Below are 20,216 nucleotides of genomic sequence, written 5' to 3'. Positions count from 1 at the left end.
CGGCCTCCACCTCACAGACACCAGCACCGGGCCCGGTTTCACCGACAGAAGGACGCGCGGGAAGGACGGGGACACGGCCGCAGGGCGCCACCCGGGCCCGGCTCGGGTCCGCCCCGCCACAGGGCGCGGGGCTGCCGCCTGCCGCTGGGACGCGCCGCCCGCAGCTGGCCGAGGCCGGAGGCCGCCCCCGCCACTAGCTGGCAGCCGGCACGCCGCTGCGGCTCCGCCCTCCGCCCCGGCGCGGGGGCGGGGCGGGCCGGGCCGAGCCGAGCTAAGCGGGTCGCGCCGCACTCAGCGGCCTCGCTGCGCCTTCCGCTTCAGGCCCTGCCACCCTGGATTGCAGGTAGCAGGCGGGGATGGCGGCGCGGCCTCGGGCCCTGCCTGCGCCTCCCGGAGCGGTTACCGGACCGGGGTCGGCGGGTGGGCTCAGGAAGGGCGGTAGGGCCAGGGCCAGCTTGGGCGGGAGCGGCGCCGTGCGGTGGGGCCGAGGCGCGGCGTGGGGCGGCCGAGATTGTTGTGGGGGCGCTGGGAGCGAGCCGCGGCGGGGCGCCGTAGCCGTGTCACCCGCGGGCCTGGCCGGGCGTCGCGGGGAGCCGCTCGGCTCCTCCCCTGCCCCCTCCCCGCGGTGCCCAGCGCCGCCGCGGGTCCCCGCCCCGCTGGGGGCCGCGGGCGGGGGCGCGTAAGGCGGGCTGTCCTCCTGCAGCGCGGCGGGCCCGGCGCCCGTCCCGCGGCCGCCTCTTCCGTTGGCCGAGCGGCGGCCCCCGCGCTCCCAGCCCACGGCGGCCTGGCGCCCCGCCGCAGCAGCTGGCTGCAGTGGAAGTGAGCAGGCGGAGAGGCGCGCCGGGCGCCTGGGGCTGCGGGGCGGGTCTGGGGGGACGCGGGTGCTGGAGCCGGTGCCCGCGTGCGGGAGGCCGTGGCGGGCGGCGCGTAGAGCCCGGGGCCTGCGGGGGGGCGGCCCGGGGCGCCGCCTGCGCCGGGGGCGCGGGGTGACCGGGCCGGGGTCACCTGTTGGCGCCTCGCCAGTCTCAGCCTCGCACGGCGCGCAGGACCCGTGCCGTTCCCGGCACTCGGGCAAGTGCTCAACCTGAATGTGACAGTTAACAAAGCGCAGTAGTGCCCAGCTTTCCGTCGGTAGCGTAGTGTGTCTCTGTAACAAATCTTGCTTGGTGAAGAGTAGGCAGAGGCTCAAAGCTCTGTTTAAACATTGATTGTACTGTCTGTGATACTCACTGCGTTTGTGCAATCTGATGTGCATTAATGTGTTACTACTTTACAGAGCGGGAAGCTTGCTAAGCTGCTTTGATATACTGGCAGGTGTGTTTTGCAAATTCTGTCTCTGCATGTTGAAGTATTGAGGGAGTGTCCCTGGAACAGTTGAGGTGCTGTTTTGAGTGGTCTACAGATATGCAGGAAAATAGTATTGAGTCTTAATTTCTTCATATAAAAGTTATTTATATGTTGTTTTGCGTAGGGATTTTAGCTGGCATCAGTGTGGGTGTGTATGTACCTATTACAAAGAAAACAGCAAATTACATGCATTAGTAGATGTTTTCTGTGAACATATCTTTGCCTGTTAGCGAGCTCTCTGGAGTGGGACAGTACGTCAGTGTACAGGCATACACGCATGCTTGCATAGCTGCATGTGGAAATCGTGGATGGCAGAAGCCTGCAGTTACAGAGATCTCGGTGGGAGTGATGGAGAGGGTCAGTGATGGGGAAAAGGACTTGCGGCTTGTACCAGTGATTGGCAGACTTCTGACACCGCTCGTCCTGAATACAGCAAGAGTCCTTGGAGCATTTCCAGGAGGGGTGTAGTGAGGGCTGCAGAACCAATGCCCTGTTCTGTGACGGGTAGTAGAATTGTGCAGTACCGATTCTCCTTCCTTCCTTTTTCCACATCATCTCCCTTACTGAAAGCTTCTCCTCCCACTACCCTGCTGCTGTTGGTGTATTCTGTCTTAAGTGCTGTACTTGCTGTTACTCATTTTTTCTGCCCCCCCCTTGAGGAAGAGTGCTTGTTGGAATAATGAAGATGGAGGAGGGTGGCTCTCACTGTGACTTTGAAATGGAGGGAAGTGAGGCAATGGCAGGGCAATCACTGAAATTTAAGTTCTTGTGTAACAGTGCCAACATTGTAGCATGGCTTTCTTTATAATCTCTTTGATGAGCCTTATGCTGCTGATTTGGCCACCAGGCATGCATAATCGTGTGCAAATACAGTATATTATGGTAAAGTCAGATGAACTGAGTATTCTCTGCTTGCCCTAGTTTTAAGTTTAATACAAATTTACTGTACTTACATGTGCTGTTGGGCTTTTATTTTTTTGTATTCCATACTTGCATTACACTTAAACAGTTGTTTTTAGGTAGTGTGATAGTATGGGAAGGAACATTTGAGGAGGAAGGAAAGGATAACTTTCAAACCATTCTATAGGTAATTCTAGTAAGCTTGAGGAAGTGACCTTTAGTCACATTTAGTAGATGATATAAATGAATGAGACACCTTTCCAACAAACGTCTAAATATCTGCTGCAGGTTACATCAAGTTTAAGGCAAGGAACTGATCATTTAAAGTGCTTCAGTTAAAAAAGAAAGCCAAAAAACCTGCATTGCATTGATTAAACATTTTTCCAGATATGTTTGAGTAGGTCTTATTTTTAACTATTATCTTTCTTTGAATAGCTGTTCCTAGTCAAAGGCTGAATATAATAGTTATTCTGAAACTACAATGTAAAAAATAATATCTGCAGAGCTGTATTTTCAGATATGGCAATATAGGATACTACCAAACATGCATTTCTTGTCTGACAAAATAATGGAGACACTCTGTTAGCATTTTGGTTTTTAAAGATAAAATCAGTATTTATTCAGTGAAATCTGTAATACTTTTAAAAAATCTGCTCCCCCTCCCCATCTATATTTTTAAAAGGCAGTTTAATATTTGTTGGCAGGTCAGGTTGTGGTGTGGCTTTCTGTTGTTTTTTTCCAAGTGAGCTAACTTAAAACGGGAGATAAGAGAACTTTGAAAATGAAACTTTGATTTTGGTTGGTGAGAAGATGCAAATAAAAATACAGAGAAATAAAGTGCAAATATAAGGAAAACATTCTGTTATCTTAGTAGCCAACTAAAGAATAAAAATTATTTGGTTTATGGTATGCATCATCTTCATTACATGTGTCTCACGGTTTCATCTTTTGATGAGTAGTGACAGTAAACTTTGTGCTGGCCAGGAGCATCAGAGTGCTGAAGGAGGTTGGAGGGAAGCGTTCATCTATGATTCCATCCAGTAAGGAAATCGTATTGCTCATTTAAAGGACTCTACATAATTTCAGAAAAGCTACCCTCTGTTAAACATTTCCCTGTAATGTTGCTTGGCAGAGAGATATTAGAAGTTAAATGGCATTCTTTCCCACCATTTTCTTTTACTTTCCCTGCTTGTTAAGTCTGCTCATACAAAATGTATTGGCCTGGGCCGGCTCTTGGAATTCCATCTGTCTCTTTTTCTGTGTAAATTGTGTGCTCTTGTCATGCTGATCTGGCCTGAGCTAGTTGCTGGAGTTGCCAGTTGTACTTCCTCAGTAATTCACTTGGGATCCCCTTCACTTTTAAAAGGTTGTTTCCTGGATCATAATTGCTTTCTGTTTAAACCTGCATTAATAATAAGAATAATTAACAAACTAGTTAAATAGTTCTTGCTTCTAGAAACTATATAAATATATAAAATATGTAGGAACATATTATAAATTGATTTAACCTTCTTTTGCAAAACATCTAGTAACTACTTGCTCTGTATATACCATATGGTATTTATTGTCCAGTATACTGGATTGCTGAAGGGCTTCACCTGTTGACAAGAACACCCCACCACCACCACTAATCTGTAGGTAACTTGACTAGCTTTTTTGTGGTCTGCATCATATCCTGAAGCTATTGCATTTGCTATATTAATTCAGTAATATTAATCTGTTTTCTTAAGGCCTGCAGGATCATAACATATGCTTTTTGCATAATTTCATTTTCTTGCATGTAATTCTGTGAAAAAACTTGTGCTATACTTTGTTCTTACTCCATCAGAATGCCCTCTGATGTGGTGCAACAATTTATTGTTACCTCCATCCTCTTTTTCTTTTAGCTTAGTTTGGAATTTCTCCTAAGGAACAGCAAAAGGTTGTGAAGAATGTGTATGTTTATTGATGACTTTCATGAGCTTGTTCTCTGTGATATTTTTTTTTTTTTACACACATCCCCCCCCCCCCCCCCCCCCCCCCCCCCCCCCCCCCCCCCCCCCGCCACACACCCTTCTACAAACGTGGTATCAATCTAAAACAACTATTGGGAACCTTCAAGAGCATGGTGAAGCAGCGTTAGTCAAAGTCCCTTCAGCTGAAGGTAAAGAGCATGGTTAAAAACAACCATCTGGTTCTGGCAGCATGTGCAGCAGTATCACCAGCTTGTACCGGAAGAACCTACAAGCTGCGTGCAACTCAAAGTCTAGCCCCAGTCTAGAAAAAGAAATGTGGCACCTTTGTGGGTACTCTTACATAGCTGAATGTTAGCTTGCTTTTTCCCTTTCAACTAAACATTTCACTTGTTTTAGTTGCAGATTGGAAATAAATATTTCCAGGAAACTTTGCCCTTCAAGAACGTATTTCCATCAGCATATTTAAGTGACAGAGAAACAAGGTAGGATTTTTAAGAGCACATACTGTATGTATGTGACTTTTCCTTTCCAGACTGCAAGGGGAAAGACATAGACCTTATTCTTCTGCTTCACAAATAGAAACAATAATTAAAAGTATGGTCTGGGTGACATTACTTGCCTGATCTTTGATAGACAAACACTGTGTTGTTTAAGTGCATTGCATGTATTAAGTAATGGGAGCACAGAGACTGGGAAGTGTCAAAACTGACTCGGTGTCTCTGGCCAGTGTGTTTGACTCTTCTACAGAGTTGGCATTGCTGAATCCATTGCCATCTTTCCATTCTGTCATCTGCTTATTCCAATCATGAGCATTTTATCAATGAGACAGATCTTTGTGGTTCTTAAGAAATGGTACTACCTGCAGGCTTGGCATCTGGCAATAAGGAATCTGTTCTCAAAAAGATAAAATAAAAACGGTGGTTGGATTGACAGAAATGTAATGTTCATCCTAAACAAAAAAAGGGATCTTCTCAAATCAGTTCAGATTCTAGTTGAGAAGGTAATTAACAACGTAAATACCGATTTACAGAGTACCAGTTCTTTTGCTGAGAGCAACTTATTGTGGTGGTTTCAAAATAATGCAGGCTTCCTACAAAACACAGGAGTGTCAAGGGAAGCCCCTCTAAATCTTTGTCCTGTTTAAGTATTGAGTAATTAAAGTTGATATTTTTTGAGGCATACATCTCTTCAGAAAGACACTAAGTAGTATATTTTAACAGAAAAAATAAAAAATGATCAGGAAAAAACCACAAGTGAAAGACTCCAACAACAAATGAGTTAAAGTGTGTATTTTAGCATGGTGTCATGTTAAGACATTGGTGTCCCCCATGGGTCTGTTTTTTTGGTTGTCCCATGCTAATTTTTGAGTTGTATCTGACACCTTCGTGAAAGATTAAATCATCAGAAAGCCTTTATATTTGCAAAATGTGGAGGTTTTGATGGTTTTACCCTCAAAGAAATATCCCAATCATATTAATATATTCTTTGGGGTAATACAGTGATTTATAGTAGTTAACATACTGTTAGCTAACCAAGTTTCTGTTCATTATTCCTCTTCTGTGTTTTAGACAATTTTTTCAGTATTGAGATGGATTGGGTCAGATTAATTTCTGTGCACAGCCTGCTTTATAATATAAAGTGAATTGATAAAATATTGTAAATTCTTAATGAAGTGAATTGTATTCTGGAAGCACTTCTGGTGTGTACTGGTGAAGTGAATCCTGTTGGTAACTTATTTTCAGTTATTTTCTATACATTTTAAATATGGAAAGCAGCAGCAAAGAAAAGGATATGCCATCTTTTTATCTTCTCCTTGTTTTCATTCCATAGTAAATCTTTAATGATAAATTTACTTGAATTAGTGTCACTCCATTGTCATTCTTTTTGAGAAGGAGGATGACAAGACAGCTATGATCTGAAGAAATAATTTTTTTCAACTGAAGTACTGTTTTTGTTAGTGTTGTAGTTGATGCTGAGAATTACTGACAGGCTTGTACCACTACCCAGCAATGAACGCAGCAGTCATCTAATGCCTTATAACCATGGAAATGTCCTAGAAATGCAATCAAAAAAAATTAAATATGTATTTGTAGGTAATGGTATCTACATTCATAGGTACTGTGAATCTCTTGAATTATTTTATTTTATAGAAGTCTTCTAAATAATATTTCTCTGTGGTTTTTTTTTTAAAAGCATGTTGAAGCCGTATGGCAGGTTGAGTAACTCCCATTAAAAGTCTTGGGGAAAGAACAGTTGAACGTATATTCTGAGTTTTGGACCCTTGCCTGTGGAGCTGGCCAGTCATTCCTCTCACCAGCTAGCAGTGCTGCTCACTTGACCTTCTGATACTTATGCCACCAGCTTCTGATGCTACTGTTGCTTTCGAGTGTCTATCAGACTTATTTGTAGGGCTGTTCTTTGCACTGAAGCACAGAAATGGAAGTTCTGCAGTTTCCTGCTCGAGGTTGCCGATGTGAAGGCTTTTTTCCTCTTAATTTTCTTTTGTACTGTTATTGGCCAACGAGTTGTAATTGTTTGGTAGTGAACTCCTGCCTCCTTCCCTCCTGCTTGTAGTTACTCTTCAAAGTTGATTGCTTTTTGTTACCAGGGCACACACCCATCTTTCAAACAGGAGTTAATTTTATAAGCTGTGTTCGGAGAAAGCGCTGTGTTCTGAGAAGAGCCTCTGTGTTGCTTTCAAGTTCACAAGGCTTTATTAACTCAAAGCACATGAAGAAAATCTTTCTCCCCTCCCTTTCTTTAGGGCAGATATAGCTGTGGCAAGAGATTGTTGGTTTTGTGGGTGGGTTTTTTTGTTGTTGTTGCTGTTTATATGTGACTAGATAACATGATCAGTTTCTAACCTTGCTGTGTGACTTTTATTTGTACTTTTTCTAGCATCATTTCAGCTTTTTAACAGAATGGCTTGAGTTTTCCTAGGAGATTACTGGAAAGATTTCTGAAGTGCAGGGTAAAAATCAGGAATTAAAAGAACAGGGACAGCTAAATATTTAGGTTTCTTGCCTAAAACCACAGGGTGGCCGAAAGTTTTAATGCAGAATTTTTCTGTGCTGTGCCTCCAGTAACCATGGTTCTTGACAGTGCAGGAACTGTAATTTCTGCTCAAGGAATTGTCATGAATATCTCTAACTCAGTGGCTGAAACCTCACCATATTTATTGCCTCACTGCTAGGTATTGTGCTAAGGTAGTAAAAAACAACTGCTGCTATTCCAAAAGTTCTAACTGACTCCATGTATATATTTCAAAGTCAAATAAATATATTGGGCAACATTCTTGAGTTTTATGTGGGTGTTTTTTTTCAGTGGAAAAAGATTTTGATGATTGATTCTTTATTTAGGTTTTGTTGTGCTACTGTATTGTTGAATTCAAAATGCTTAAAAGCTGACTGGATGAAGTATATCTGTACAAGCAGTGGTACACAGACTGGTGATGAAGAATCCTAAGTAGACCACAGTTGTGAGAACTGAAAAAGGATGTTTAAGGCTAAAGGAACATTAGTAATAGTTTCTCCATAATAGAAGTTTGTAAGTGGCAAATAAAATCCCCTTCTGCAAAACTATGGGGATTTTGTTTTTCCTAGTTTATTAGGATAGGGAGCAGCAGGTTTATTTGAGACTAAGCAGGGAATCAGAGATGGGAGCATCCTTCCCAGTCCCTAATCAGAAACAGAGTATGCTTAAATTTTGCATGAGCGTGGATTATTTTCATTTGCAAGTGAGATTTGCACACAGCTTCCCCTCTTATTTTAAGGCAAATGAATAGAGATTGATCGTGGTGGCATTTTGGGGAGTATCTAATTGCAGAAGTTTGCATAAAGTATTCCTTTGTTTGTTGCATCTAAGCCTCAGAATGGCAGCAAGTAGCAGCTTTAGAAGTTTGCAAACTGATGATGGCATGTTTGAAGTCAGTCTTGTTGGTGAAGCGTTAGTGAGCTTTTGAATGTGGTTTATGGCCACCTAAATTCTGAATTGTTTCTGCTTGACACTTGCATACTAACTTCCCTTCTTTGAGTGTCATTGCCTTGAACACACACAAAGCTATGCTGAATTTTTTGTGAGCTGTGTTGGCTAGAGAGCCACTAGTTACTGTTCAAAGCAAAGGTGAGGCTGACAGTGGAGGAAGCATGGATTTGGAAACAGATGTGACCTTTCTATTTTGTGAAGTAGCTGTGTCATGGAGGTGGTGCAGATGATGCTGAAAACAAAGAAATTAAAGTAACTAAGCCTTTTCTGTGTTCAGGCATCCATTGGTGTATGCCTGCTGTGATAGTGACCTTGTCTTTGCCTGTTAAGAGATGGTAATGGCTTGTGGCAGTTGTATACCTGTAAAGGCACCAGGCAATGTGTTTGGAATAGTTGTGAGGGAGGAACGGTCAAGGCAAAATAATCTGTTTCCAAAAGAAATAGAAAAACAAAAAATTACCGTAGAATTCAGATATTGGTTATTCTTAAGATGCTTTAAGAGTCTTGTGCTATATTCATTAAACACTAGTATACAGTTTCCTATACTAGTATAGGAATATATACTATATACTAGTAAGAAATGCATTTGAATAAAATAGTGTGAGTTCGGTTGATAGTGAATAAGTTAATAGGGTTTTTGGGGGAGTGGGGGATTGTTGGTGACCTGTAAAGACAGCTGTTGACCAGCCAGGGTGCCATTCTATGAATCTAAAGCAAGCTGTCCTCACATTTGGAAGACAGAAGCATTGTAGTACCCTCGGTAGACAGGCCTAGTCCATGGTTGTACCTGACTGAGGTAAAAGCTGTTAGTTTGGTTTTTTTTTTTAAAGCTTTGTTTACTGAGATTATTGGCAATAGAAAAAACACACAGCTGAATATGGCAGAAGTTGCTGTGGATGTAGATGGCCTCAGAGGTGAGGGACCATAAAGAGTCACATGGATTAAAAGGATGGAAAAATGGACTGGAAAGGTGCTTCTTTTTTGTGTACAATGCTTCTCAAATGTTTTTAATGTTTAAGAATATCAGGAGTATATTTATGGTATCTTATCTTGGAATTTTTTTTAATATAATTTTTAAAGGTAGATGTTAGTGATAGTTTTGTTATGCGATACCCTGCAAAGCATGAGGTGAAGCTGAACAGGGAAGTGCTGGTCATGACTTCTGGGGGAAAGAAAATTTTCCTGCGGTCCTCTTCATATTTCTGATCAAGCTGTGTTTTATTTTTAGGAGGATAGCATTGTGATAAAAATGGAAGTTGACGTAAATGGAGAGGCCAGAAGTACCCTGTCTACCCTCCCTGTGCCTCTTGCTGAGGTGAGTCCTGTGGGCAGAATGGAAGCAGAGAAGCCCCGCTGTTCCAGCACCCCCTGCTCACCAATGCGGCGGACAGTTGCAGGATATCAGATCCTTCACATGGATTCTAATTACCTGGTTGGCTTCACAACTGGAGAGGAGCTGCTAAAATTAGCCCAGAAGTGTACAGGAAGTGAAGAGAATAAAGGGGAATCTGGGCCAAACTGGCATTCCAAACAGCTTGATTCTGGACTTACGCGTTCCTCCCGTTTGTACAAAACTAGAAGTAGGTACTATCAGCCATATGAGATCCCAGCAGTAAATGGAAGGAGGAGACGACGGATGCCCAGCTCAGGGGATAAATGCACTAAGGCTTTGCCTTATGAACCTTACAAGGCACTTCATGGTCCCCTGCCTCTTTGCCTTTTAAAAGGTAAAAGGACTCATTCAAAATCTCTGGACTACCTCAATTTAGATAAAATGAGTATTAAGGAACCTGCTGACACAGAAGTGCTACAATACCAGCTCCAACACCTTACGCTTAGAGGGGACCGTATGTTTGCAAGAAATAACACATGAGCTGTCATCCTGAATTTAGAACCAATTTCTGATTATTTCTCTGTTGCTGCGAAAATCCACTGTTGTACTGTGTACATGACTGTCCACGCTGTAGGCAGTTGTATCAGCTAAATGTTATCAAAAAGTAACCTTATTTTAATAGAATCTTGTCAATGCAGTGCATTACAACTACTTGGAGAGAGAAATCTTTCCTGAGCAAGCAGCTTCTGATGCAAATTTGACTGCAGCTGGTGAATATTTCTTTGGACATCTTGTCCAGGTTTCAACTGGGATAGAGTTAATTTTCTTTTTGTTAGCTGATGCAGTGCTATGGTTTGATTTGGTGTAAGAACAATGTTGATAACATACTAATGTTTTTAGCTGTTGCTAGGTAATCTCTACTAAATCAAGGACTTTCAGTTTCTCAGGCCCTGCCAGTGAGAAAGCTGGAGGGGCACAGGAAATTAATTGAGAGGGGACACAGACAGGACAGTGACCACAACTAGCCAAAGTTGGATATTCCATACTGTAGAACATCATGCCAAGTATATAAACTGGGGGGAGTTGGCTGGGGCCTGTGGATCACTGCGCAGAGACTGGCTCGGCATCAGTCAGCAGGTGGTGAGCGATTGTACTGTGCATTACTTGAGTTTTTTTCCCCCTCTTTCCCTTTGGGTTTTATTCCTCTCCCCTTCTCCCTCCTCTTCATTACAGCTGTTATTATTATTTTTATTATTAGTGTTTAGTTTATTTTATTTCAATCATTAAATTGTTCTTACCTCAACGCTCCAGTTTTACCTTTTCCCTCAATTCCTCTCCCCATCCTTTGGAGTCTGGGGGAGTGAGCGAGCAGCTGCATGGTACCGAGTTGCTGGCTTGGTTAAACCATGACACACCTTTTGATAAAGAAAAAAAAAGTGTTTGATTTTTGGGTTTGGGAAGTTTGGGTTTTTTGTAGTTAGATCTAGTATTTACAGTAATTTAACACTGGAAAAATTGGTGATGTCTGCCTCGTTGCGAATTTTGGCTTGATGTTAGAAATCGCTCTTGGATAAGTACTCAAGTTTAGGAAGTTTTTGGCTTTAGTTCATGTTCCTGTATTCTACAGGAAAATGTAGAAAAAGGTGAAGTTTTTTGCTTGGTCTATATTTTTTTTTTTTTACATAATTGAGAAGAAAATTAGCTTGGCTAAATTGGATCACTTGCTAGTTAAACAATCCAATTCAAACACTTTCAAACCGTGCTGTCACTGGTGATGGTGAGATTCACTCATAAAGCAAATTTCTGCTGCTTGAATCCTGTTAAATTATTTTTTAGTTTGTGTACTGAAGTAATTGCTTTACCTCCTCTGTTCTGTAAAACTTGTTCAGGGTATTTGGTTTATTAAAACCAAACCTTTTGGGGATTGAAATTTTTTTGTCATTGTTAGTGGGATTTATTTTTTACACTGTATTGACACGCAAACAAGGATTTACTGCAGATTCCAGTAAATACACTGGAATGGCCACATTGGTATGCCAATAATGTTTTTAATTCTAATTCATTATTTCTTTATCATTTATAGTAATGGAAGGTGTCAGATAACTTCAGCATTGCTTTGGAAGTGCACTTGATTTGAAGCACTGAACACCTGAGGTCTGGAAGGCTGATTATTTTTTTTTTTAGTTAGTTGTTTGGTGGGTTTTTTTGGATGGAGTGCAGGTGAAGTATTTCGGTATTAGCATTGAAGAGATTATCCTGGATTATACAACAGAGTAGATTGAATACATTGGGTTACTTTTGTTAAGATTTTTTTTATTCAAACATGACATTAAATGCAGTTTTGACAGCTGTATTACTAGATGTGTTTAAAACATTATAGTAACATGTTTAAAAATGAAAAATAGTTTTCAGATCTTTTTTTAGGTGCAGTCTTTTACTAGAGCAGCGTGCAACTTGGTTTTGCTGATGACTGCTGCAGAAGTTAAAAATGAGATCACATTGTTTTGAAACATAAATTAGTTCATCAGCTATTTCTGGTAGAATTAAGATATTTTTTTGTTGGTTGGTTGGTTGGTTTATAATTCAGAATTAATAGAAGGCACTAGTATAGTGAAATTCACTGTGGAAAACGAAGAGGAGTTCTCATTCTGTCACTGCTTCCACAGTTGTAAATGAAGGCAGCCCAGTAGCCTGCATTTTGCTGGTTTGGTTTTGGGTTTTTTTTTTTGAGTTATTGTAATATCTGCAACGAAGTGATGTGTTTTCTGAAAGTTAACTACACCTGTGTAAATTTAATGCATTGAACAATGATCTTGAAAGTAAAATCTTCCTATATAGTCTTTAGTTTGAAAAACAGAATATGGTCAAATGCCAAAGAGATGGGGATTTTGTTTAAGGAATAAACACCACTGTTTATTGAAATACTCTATGAAACTGTATTTCTGGCTGCAAAATAAAAAGGGTGGTATAAAAGTCTATTGTTGTGGAGTCTTTTGCTGTGTAGGAGAAAGAGGACATTTGAAAAATACAGCTTTAGACCAGGGATCATTTAAGAACAATGTTAAACCAGGGGTCTTGGACTTCTGTAAAATAGATGCTTAGGTTTGTTACTTTGTTTCAGGAAATGGGCCATTCAATTATTAATACTTTGTGCAGGTTTCTAATGTCATCCTGTGCCTTAATTCTATAGCTACACTAATAGGTTGATGGCTATCTAAACAAGTTCAAACAAAGTACTAACGCACCTTTTTAATCTGTTTGGTGATTTGCTTATGAAGATGCTTGCATGTGGTAATGTTTGCTTAACTCATACACATTTCCAGCTGTCATAGCATATGGGTAATACTACTTATAATAAGCAAAGAATTTTTAATGGATAACATAACTGTTACTTCTAACTCTTTCAGTGGTACCAAATAATCTGGAACTGAAATTATCCAACATAATCAGATTTTGATGTTCTGGATGTTTGGAAGGGTGGCCTGGCTGAAGTCAGTTACTAATGATAAACTTAATGTATGCTAAAAAGAAACAATGGGGGAAATTATCTTCAGTGAGAATACAAGCCTAAAAAATAGAAAAAAAATATTTGAGGAAGACTAATTTTATAGTGGGGCTGCATTACAGAAATGTAACTAAGTTTTTAAGTTGTAGGAAGAATGCAGATTTAAGACTGAAGACAATTAGGTTTTATTACAGTGCTAATAACTTCAAAGACAAGGTAAAACTTGGCAGCCAACAGTAAAAGTGCACATTTCTTTGCATGTTCTGTGAAGATTTGGCAAATACAGTTTTATTGATGATCTTTCTGGGGCCTTACTGCTTGCGTGAATGGTTTTCAGTGTTTTGATCTGTTAATTGGGCCATCAGTTTCCATGATGTGTGATTACACTGAACACTGAGTGGCAAAAACATGCAAATGGAATCCTCAGAAGAACAGACTTAATGTTTGGATTATTGATTATTCTTTTGTCTGTATCGCTCCACATTTTTTAGCCAGAGGTTAATTCCAAGTCCGTGAGAACCTTCAGATGACTGTGGTGGTTTTGCTAGTGAAATATTTTTTTCCTCTTTATTCCACCATAAAAGCACTCAGGGAAGATATTTATGTATTCAGGTATATAGAATATGGAAAACTTCCATTTTTGGAAGGAGCAAGGGGGTTCCCTAGCTGTCTGTGGTCCTTGTTTCTTGTAAAACCTAGGTATTGTTATGATACTTAAGCATAACAATCTTTTCTGTGAGCTGCTATTGTATGTGTTTGCGTCTGACACTTAACTGTGGATGCAGCTTGGGAGAGTGTAGGCTGTTACAAGATGCTGATAACTGACCTGAAAGTATCACAGATTCACTAAAAAATGTCTCTTGTGTCTCAGGAATCATTATCAAGCAATTCTGTGGCCTTTTATCCTTGCATCAGAGTGGTGAATTCCATCAATCAACAGCTACTTTACTTTCCTCCTCTATAATGCAGGGATCGTTCTTAATGATGGTACTCCCTCAGAAGCTGCCTTTGGTTGTTGCATTTGGCTGCTTCTGGATAGCAGTAGTTCAGATTCAGTGCTACTGTTCCAGTGCTGTTAAGTGCTAAATCTAATCTTGTGCATTTTTGTGCTATGGCTCAAGTGGTGGTAGTGGAGGAGGAACGTACTCCTCCATTTTCGATACCCAGTCTGCCCTACATCCTCCTTAACTTACAGTTAGCCTTAGTAGTTTGGTGGTAGAGGTTGGTATCAATGCAAACCTACAGAGGAGCTATCTAGGCCACATTAGAAGCACTGGGGAAAGACTGTCAGTCTGGGGGGTGGGGTGGGGAAATCCAGAATCAGCTGATTGAACTGAAAACAAAAGGGAAGGGAAGGATAGTAACTGACTACATTCCACCCATTTTTAGGAGACAGTTGTTTAAAAGCACATATGCTTCATCTTACCTATCAAAGAATTGGTCTGCAGTGAAACGAGGGGGAGGACAAAGGAGAGTTTTGCAGAATGCTTTTATTTCTGTGAAGAGTGGGAGGGCAGAAAGAATTCTCTTAGAATATAGCAGGTGAAAGGCTGGAGAAACAAATAGAAAACCTCAGATGGGCAGTGCTGTGTGAGTAGGAAGGCTGGAATAGCGTATGGCTTCAGCATCAAAACAAAGATGTGGAAGGAGATGGTGTGCTAGTCTCAAAACTCTAGAAACCAATTGTCCATATTTCTGGATGATGAAAGTGAAGAGAGATGTTTAGCAAAATGCGATTGGAGCTGGGCTGCAGTGAAGGTAGAAAAGAGCTTGAGGCTATGAGTGTACACCTGCATACTCATCGTAAGTTCAGATGAAATTTGGAACAGAGTTCTGGGGAAATAATAACTTTTTGCCACTTGAATATGGTCTGAATTAAAATCCTGTGGTGTTCTGGTGATATTCTGCAGCTCTACACAGGGACAATATGGAGATGGTGCAATTTCATAGTTCTTTGACAAAGCAAAGTCTAAACTGCCTGTGCACAAAGAACTTTTGTCTATTATGTTCCTTTTATTATTATTTTCAGTTTACAAAAAAAAAGCTTCAAGCTTCTTTATGTATTTGGTATAAATACCAATCATTATGTCTGGTAGGATTATTGCCCTATTTCATTTTGCTGTTTTGTCAGACTCTTGCCTGCTGAAGCTCCTGATGACCTGTTCTTCCTGTGAAGGTGAAAGAGACACAAGTGCTAAAATATGCAAGAACTCAGAACAGCATTAACAGCTTGAACCATATGAAAAATGGAGCAGGCCATGTTTTGCTGTAGTGCTTTGCATTAACCTATTTTTCAGAGACTTAAGAAATGTTGAAGAAAAGCATTAGGTACTGAAATGCTTCTAGAAGTCTATTTAAGGCCAGAAATACTGCAGCTATGCTTCACGGTGTGAACTGTAGATGCAAATCGATAAAACTACTGAGGGAGACATGTCATAGTGCACTGGAGTATCGGGTGGCAGAGCACCAACATCTTAAGCTAGATTAATGAGAGTGTAAGATTTCTTTTTTCCTGCTTAGCTCAATGAGTTAAGATTTTTTTTATTTGGGGCTAACATCTTCCAATTTTTATGTAGGAAACTAGAAAGATGTCCAGAATAAATACAGCTGCAAGCAACTGCCTGCATGTAAAATTTCTACCTGTCTATATTAATGTTTTCCATATACTTTAAAGCATTTCAGTGTTCAGCTGATATTATTTTAAAGTTACTTTTGGTAAAGAGATAATAGAAAAAAAAGCAGTATTGGAGGAAGAAATGCTGATGGGGTATCAGTTAAAATGGTAGACAAACTTTTGTGGAAATGGTCACAGTCCTATTAATTTAAAACTTTGAAGTAGAACTACAAACATGGCTAAAAAATTATTCATCACTCCAGGGAGCAGAGGTGGGACAAGATGTTACATATAAACTATTCAAATCTGTATATTCTGTGAGATGCAGTCATCTTTCAGAGGTGTCAAGTGTTTCACAAAAGTTAACCTTAGCATTTCAGAGGGGTTTTTAGAAGGCTGGTTTAGCCATTTCTTACAGAATCATTTAGGTTGGAAAAAACCTTTAAAATTATCAAGCTCAAATGTAAACCTAACATTGGTAAGTCCACCACTAAACCATGTCCCTAAGCACCACATCTACATGTTTTTTTAAACCTCTAGGGATGGTGATTCCACTACCTCCCTGGGCAGACTGTTCCAGTGCTTCCCCACCTCTTCAGTGAAGAAATTTTTCCTAATGTCCAACCTAAACCTCCCCTGGTACAACTTGAAGCCATTTCCTCTTGCTAGTTACCTGGGAGAAGAGACCTACCCCCACCTGCCTACAGCTTCCTCTCAGGTAGTTGTAGAGAGCAGTAAGGGCCCCCCCTTGAGCCTGCTTCTCTCCAGATTAAACAACCCCAGTTCCCTCAGCTGCTCCTCACAAGACTTGTGGTCCAGAGCCTTCACCAGCTTTTTTGCCCATCTGTGAACACGCTCCAGCACCTCTACAGCCCTCTTGTAGGGAGGGGCCCAAAACAGAACACACTGTTTGAGGTGCAGCCTCACCAGTGCCAAGTACAGGGGGACAATCACTTTTCTAGCCCTGCTGGCCACACTGTGTCTGACACAGGCGAGGATGCTGCTGGCCGCCTGGGCCCCCTGGGCACACTGCTGGCTCCTGCCCAGCCGGCCGTCACCCAGCACCCCCAGGCCCTTTCCCACCAGGCCCTTTCCAGCCGCTCTGCCCCAGCCTGTAGCGCTGCGTGGGGCTGGTGTGACCCAAGGGCAGGACCCGGCACTGAGCCCTGCTGAACCTCACACAACTGGCCTGGGCCCATCGGTCCAGCCTGCCCAGGTCCCCCTGCAGAGCCTCCTGCCCTCAGGCAGGTCAGCACTCCCCCTGCAACTTGGTGTCATCTGCAAACTCACTGAGGGTGCACTTGATCCCCTCATCCAGATAGTCAATAAGCAGACATTAAACAGAACTGGCCCCAGTCCTGAGCCCTGGGGAACACCACTGGGCTGGCTGCCAACTGGGTTTAACTCCATTCACTACCACTCTTTGGGTTTGGCCTCTGTGTCAGTTTTTTACACCCAGTGAAGAATGCACCCCGTCCAAGCCATGAGCAGCCAATTTCTCTGGGAGAATTCTTGGGGGTGACAGTGTCAAATGCTTTACTAAGGTCCAGGTAGACAACATCTACAGCCTTTCACCTATCCTCCAGGTGGGTCATCTTGTCACAGAAGGAGATTGGGTTTATCAAGCAGGACCTGCCTGTCATAATTCCATGCTGGCTGGCCTGATTCCCTGGTTGTCCTGTGTGTGCAGCATGAAGGTGCTCAGGATGATCTGCTCCACAAGCTCCCCTGGCACCAGGGTCAGGCTGACAGGCCTGTAGTTCCCCAGATCCTCCTTTCCGCCCTTCTTGTAGATGGGTGTCACAATGGATAACCCCCAGTCTTCTGGGACCTCTCCAGTTAGCCAGGACAGCTGATAAATAATGGAGGGTGGTCTGGCGAGCCCCTCCACCAGCTCCCTCAGTACCCTCAGGTGGATCCAATCCAGCCCCATAAACTTTTGTACATCTAAGTGGAGCAGCAGGTCACTAACTGTTTCATCCTGGACCGTGGGGACTTCATTCTGCTCCTTGTCCCTGTCTTCCAGCTCAGGGGGCTGAATACTAGAGGGAAGCCAGTCTTGCTATTAAAGACTGAGGCAAAGAAGGCATTGAGTACCTCAGCCTGTTCCTCATCCCTTGTGGCAGTGTTCCCCACCACATCCAATAAAGGATGCAGGTTATCCTTGGCCCTCCTTTTATTTCTAATGTATTTGTTAAAACTTTTATTATCTTTTATGGCAGTGGCCAGCCCAAATTCTAGCTGGGCTTTCGTCTCTTTGACAACATCCTTGTGGTCCCCCAGAGCTGCCTGCCCCTTCTTCCAAAGGTGGGAAACTCTCCTTTTTCCCCTGAGTTCCAGCCAAACCTCTCTGTTCAGCCAGGCCAGTCTTCTCCTCCATGGGCTCATCTTTTGGCACATGGGGATGGCCTGCTCCTGTGCCTTTGAGACTGCCTTCTTGAAGAATTTCCAGCCTTTCTGCACCCCTTTGGCCCTCCAGGACTGTCTGCCAAGGGACTGTCAATCAGGCTCTTAAGCAGGCCAAAGTCAGCCCTCCACAAGTCCAAAGCTTCTAATAGTTTATAGTCCAAGGTTTATAATAGTTTATAATGTACTTGATTGGATTTCAAGATACGATGGCAAGTCAAAATGTTTTTTCTCTTGGCTTGAACCCTGGATTGCTGAAACTTTAAGATCAATTTCTGTATTCTTTTCTTTCCTCTACTCCCAGTTAGATTGTCCCTCTCTTGTACTGCAAATCATCTTGTTCTGTTACCAGTCCAAAAGTAATTATGATTGGTAACTTTGAGCTAAATTTGTCCATTCTCACATGTACTTACTAGAAACAAATACTTTTTCTGGTAGCTATCCATGAAGGGTGTATGTGACTTGGCTGCTAAGTGTAAACATAGGCTTTTTACGTATCTGATTGAAAGCAAACTCTATGGTTAGGTTTTGGAAAGTTACTATTGCGGGTTTTTTTGGATTGTCCTAATATGTAAAGAATAAGAAAAGCCTAGAAATCAGCTAGATGATCCTAAAAAGGAGAAGGCATTTATAAAGATAGGAGAAATGACTGAAGTCTTGTATTACCAGTGCCATTGCTCTGAGAAAGTCTACAATCTAAAGAACATATCTACCATTTCTCAGTTTTCAGGCTGAAAGATTTCAGACTGATGCAGGAGGGGGCCTGGAAATCAGGACCCTATTAGCTGAAAGGAACGTGCTCGAGCTTGTAGGCCACAAACCCTGGGAGGACAAGGAATGTGAATAGATAACAATCAACAGGGTGCGTCATGCCGAGAGAAGATAAAGGAATGAGGCACAGATAGCGCCAAGGAAAGATAACACCTTGCTGTTAATTGATAGTAGTTAACCACCAATCGGGGATTGCCTAGTATGCAAGGCTTAGCTTCAAGAACCAATCTGTTTAAAGCGCGCAGCTTCTGAAAGTGTATATAAACTCGTGATTGTGTACAATAAATTGACATCTTGCTTGCATCAAGTTGCCTCCCGTCTCTTAATTCGCCGCAGACTGAGACCACTATAGTGTCCAGTCTGATCTTAAAAAATCATCCAGCAATATTTGTATCAGTTCCATAACTTCTGATTGACCTGCATGAACTTTATGCATTGTGCCCTTATGACTTTTTATTTCACTTCACTGTCACTAGGCATATCAAAGCTTAGATTTTGAAGTGCTTTTTTTTCAATTGAAACCTCTGTTTTAGTTGATTAAAACGGGAATTTGCTTTTTATAATAAAAATGTTAAACCCCAGACTTGCCAGGGCTTCCTTGGACAGCAGTGCAGTGTATTAGGGTTTAGATTTTCCTGAACAAGATATTGGACTGCATTAAAAGTTCCCTTTTTCAAGTCCCAAACTGCAGCCACAGAGTGAACAGGGGACTGCACATGTTCTGGTTTACTTAAATAGTTTTCTTTGAATCATTGTGCTGATGTTTATGTAAAGCAGGATATAGCCAAGAGTTTGCTATGTGGTAGTGCAGTCTGCATACTAAATGACTAGAAGCGTGCTTCCACGTATCACACCAGTTCAAAAACTCCCTGTTCCCATTATATGAACTACTATTACAGCATGTGGAGTTAAGGATGAAGTCTGAGATATAAGGTAGTCTTTTCTGGCGCATTCTCATGTAATAATTACTTCCAGGCTCACATTCTGCTGACTGTGGGGAGGCAGCTATATTTGAAAGAACATTTATTGTGTGAAATATTGTTTCATAGTGTATTCTGTACTAATTTAAATTTGGGCTGAACACCTATAAATGAAAGCCAGCATCTGATTTGCTGACTAATAATTCAAACAGTTTTCTTTAACACAGATCTGCTTAAAACAAGTTTCTTAGAACACAAAAGTTGTGTTCTGTGCTACCAAAGCCATGAAAATTGAGAGTTTTCCTATTTATTTTGGGTTAGTATGTCCATGAATTAATATTTTAACTCACTGTCCCTTCCATTATGTTCCCATTACTCACTTTGTCTTAGCTGTCATACTGCTTGATCGCTTGTGAGGCATTTTATCGTGTTAGAATGTCACAAAATAGATTCAGGGAAAAAAAGAACATCTTCTGCTATT

At 41.9% G+C, this 20,216-nt stretch overlaps 1 protein-coding gene across 5 annotated transcripts; it reads left to right on the top strand.

Annotated features, from left to right (window-relative positions):
- The first annotated feature begins 242 nt into the window (after nt 1-242).
- MACIR (macrophage immunometabolism regulator) lies at nt 243-12,495 on the top strand. 5 transcript variants are annotated; one of them, XM_037373771.1, is made up of 3 exons: nt 249-343; nt 4,599-4,684; nt 9,415-12,495. In XM_037373771.1, the coding sequence occupies exon 3, from the start codon at nt 9,436-9,438 to the stop codon at nt 10,057-10,059; it is 624 nt and encodes a 207-aa protein (XP_037229668.1). In that variant the 5' UTR covers nt 249-343; nt 4,599-4,684; nt 9,415-9,435; the 3' UTR covers nt 10,060-12,495. The 5 variants fall into 5 exon arrangements, with proteins under 5 accessions (XP_037229667.1, XP_037229668.1, XP_037229670.1 ...); XM_037373773.1 differs by lacking the exon at nt 249-343 and adding an exon at nt 735-819; XM_037373772.1 differs by lacking the exon at nt 249-343 and adding an exon at nt 999-3,287.
- Nucleotides 12,496-20,216: the final 7,721 nt, after the last annotated feature.

The sequence above is a fragment of the Falco rusticolus genome, chromosome Z (assembly GCF_015220075.1).
Source record: "Falco rusticolus isolate bFalRus1 chromosome Z, bFalRus1.pri, whole genome shotgun sequence".
NCBI lineage: Eukaryota > Metazoa > Chordata > Aves > Falconiformes > Falconidae > Falco > Falco rusticolus.
This window is presented reverse-complemented; position numbering and strand designations above follow the sequence as displayed.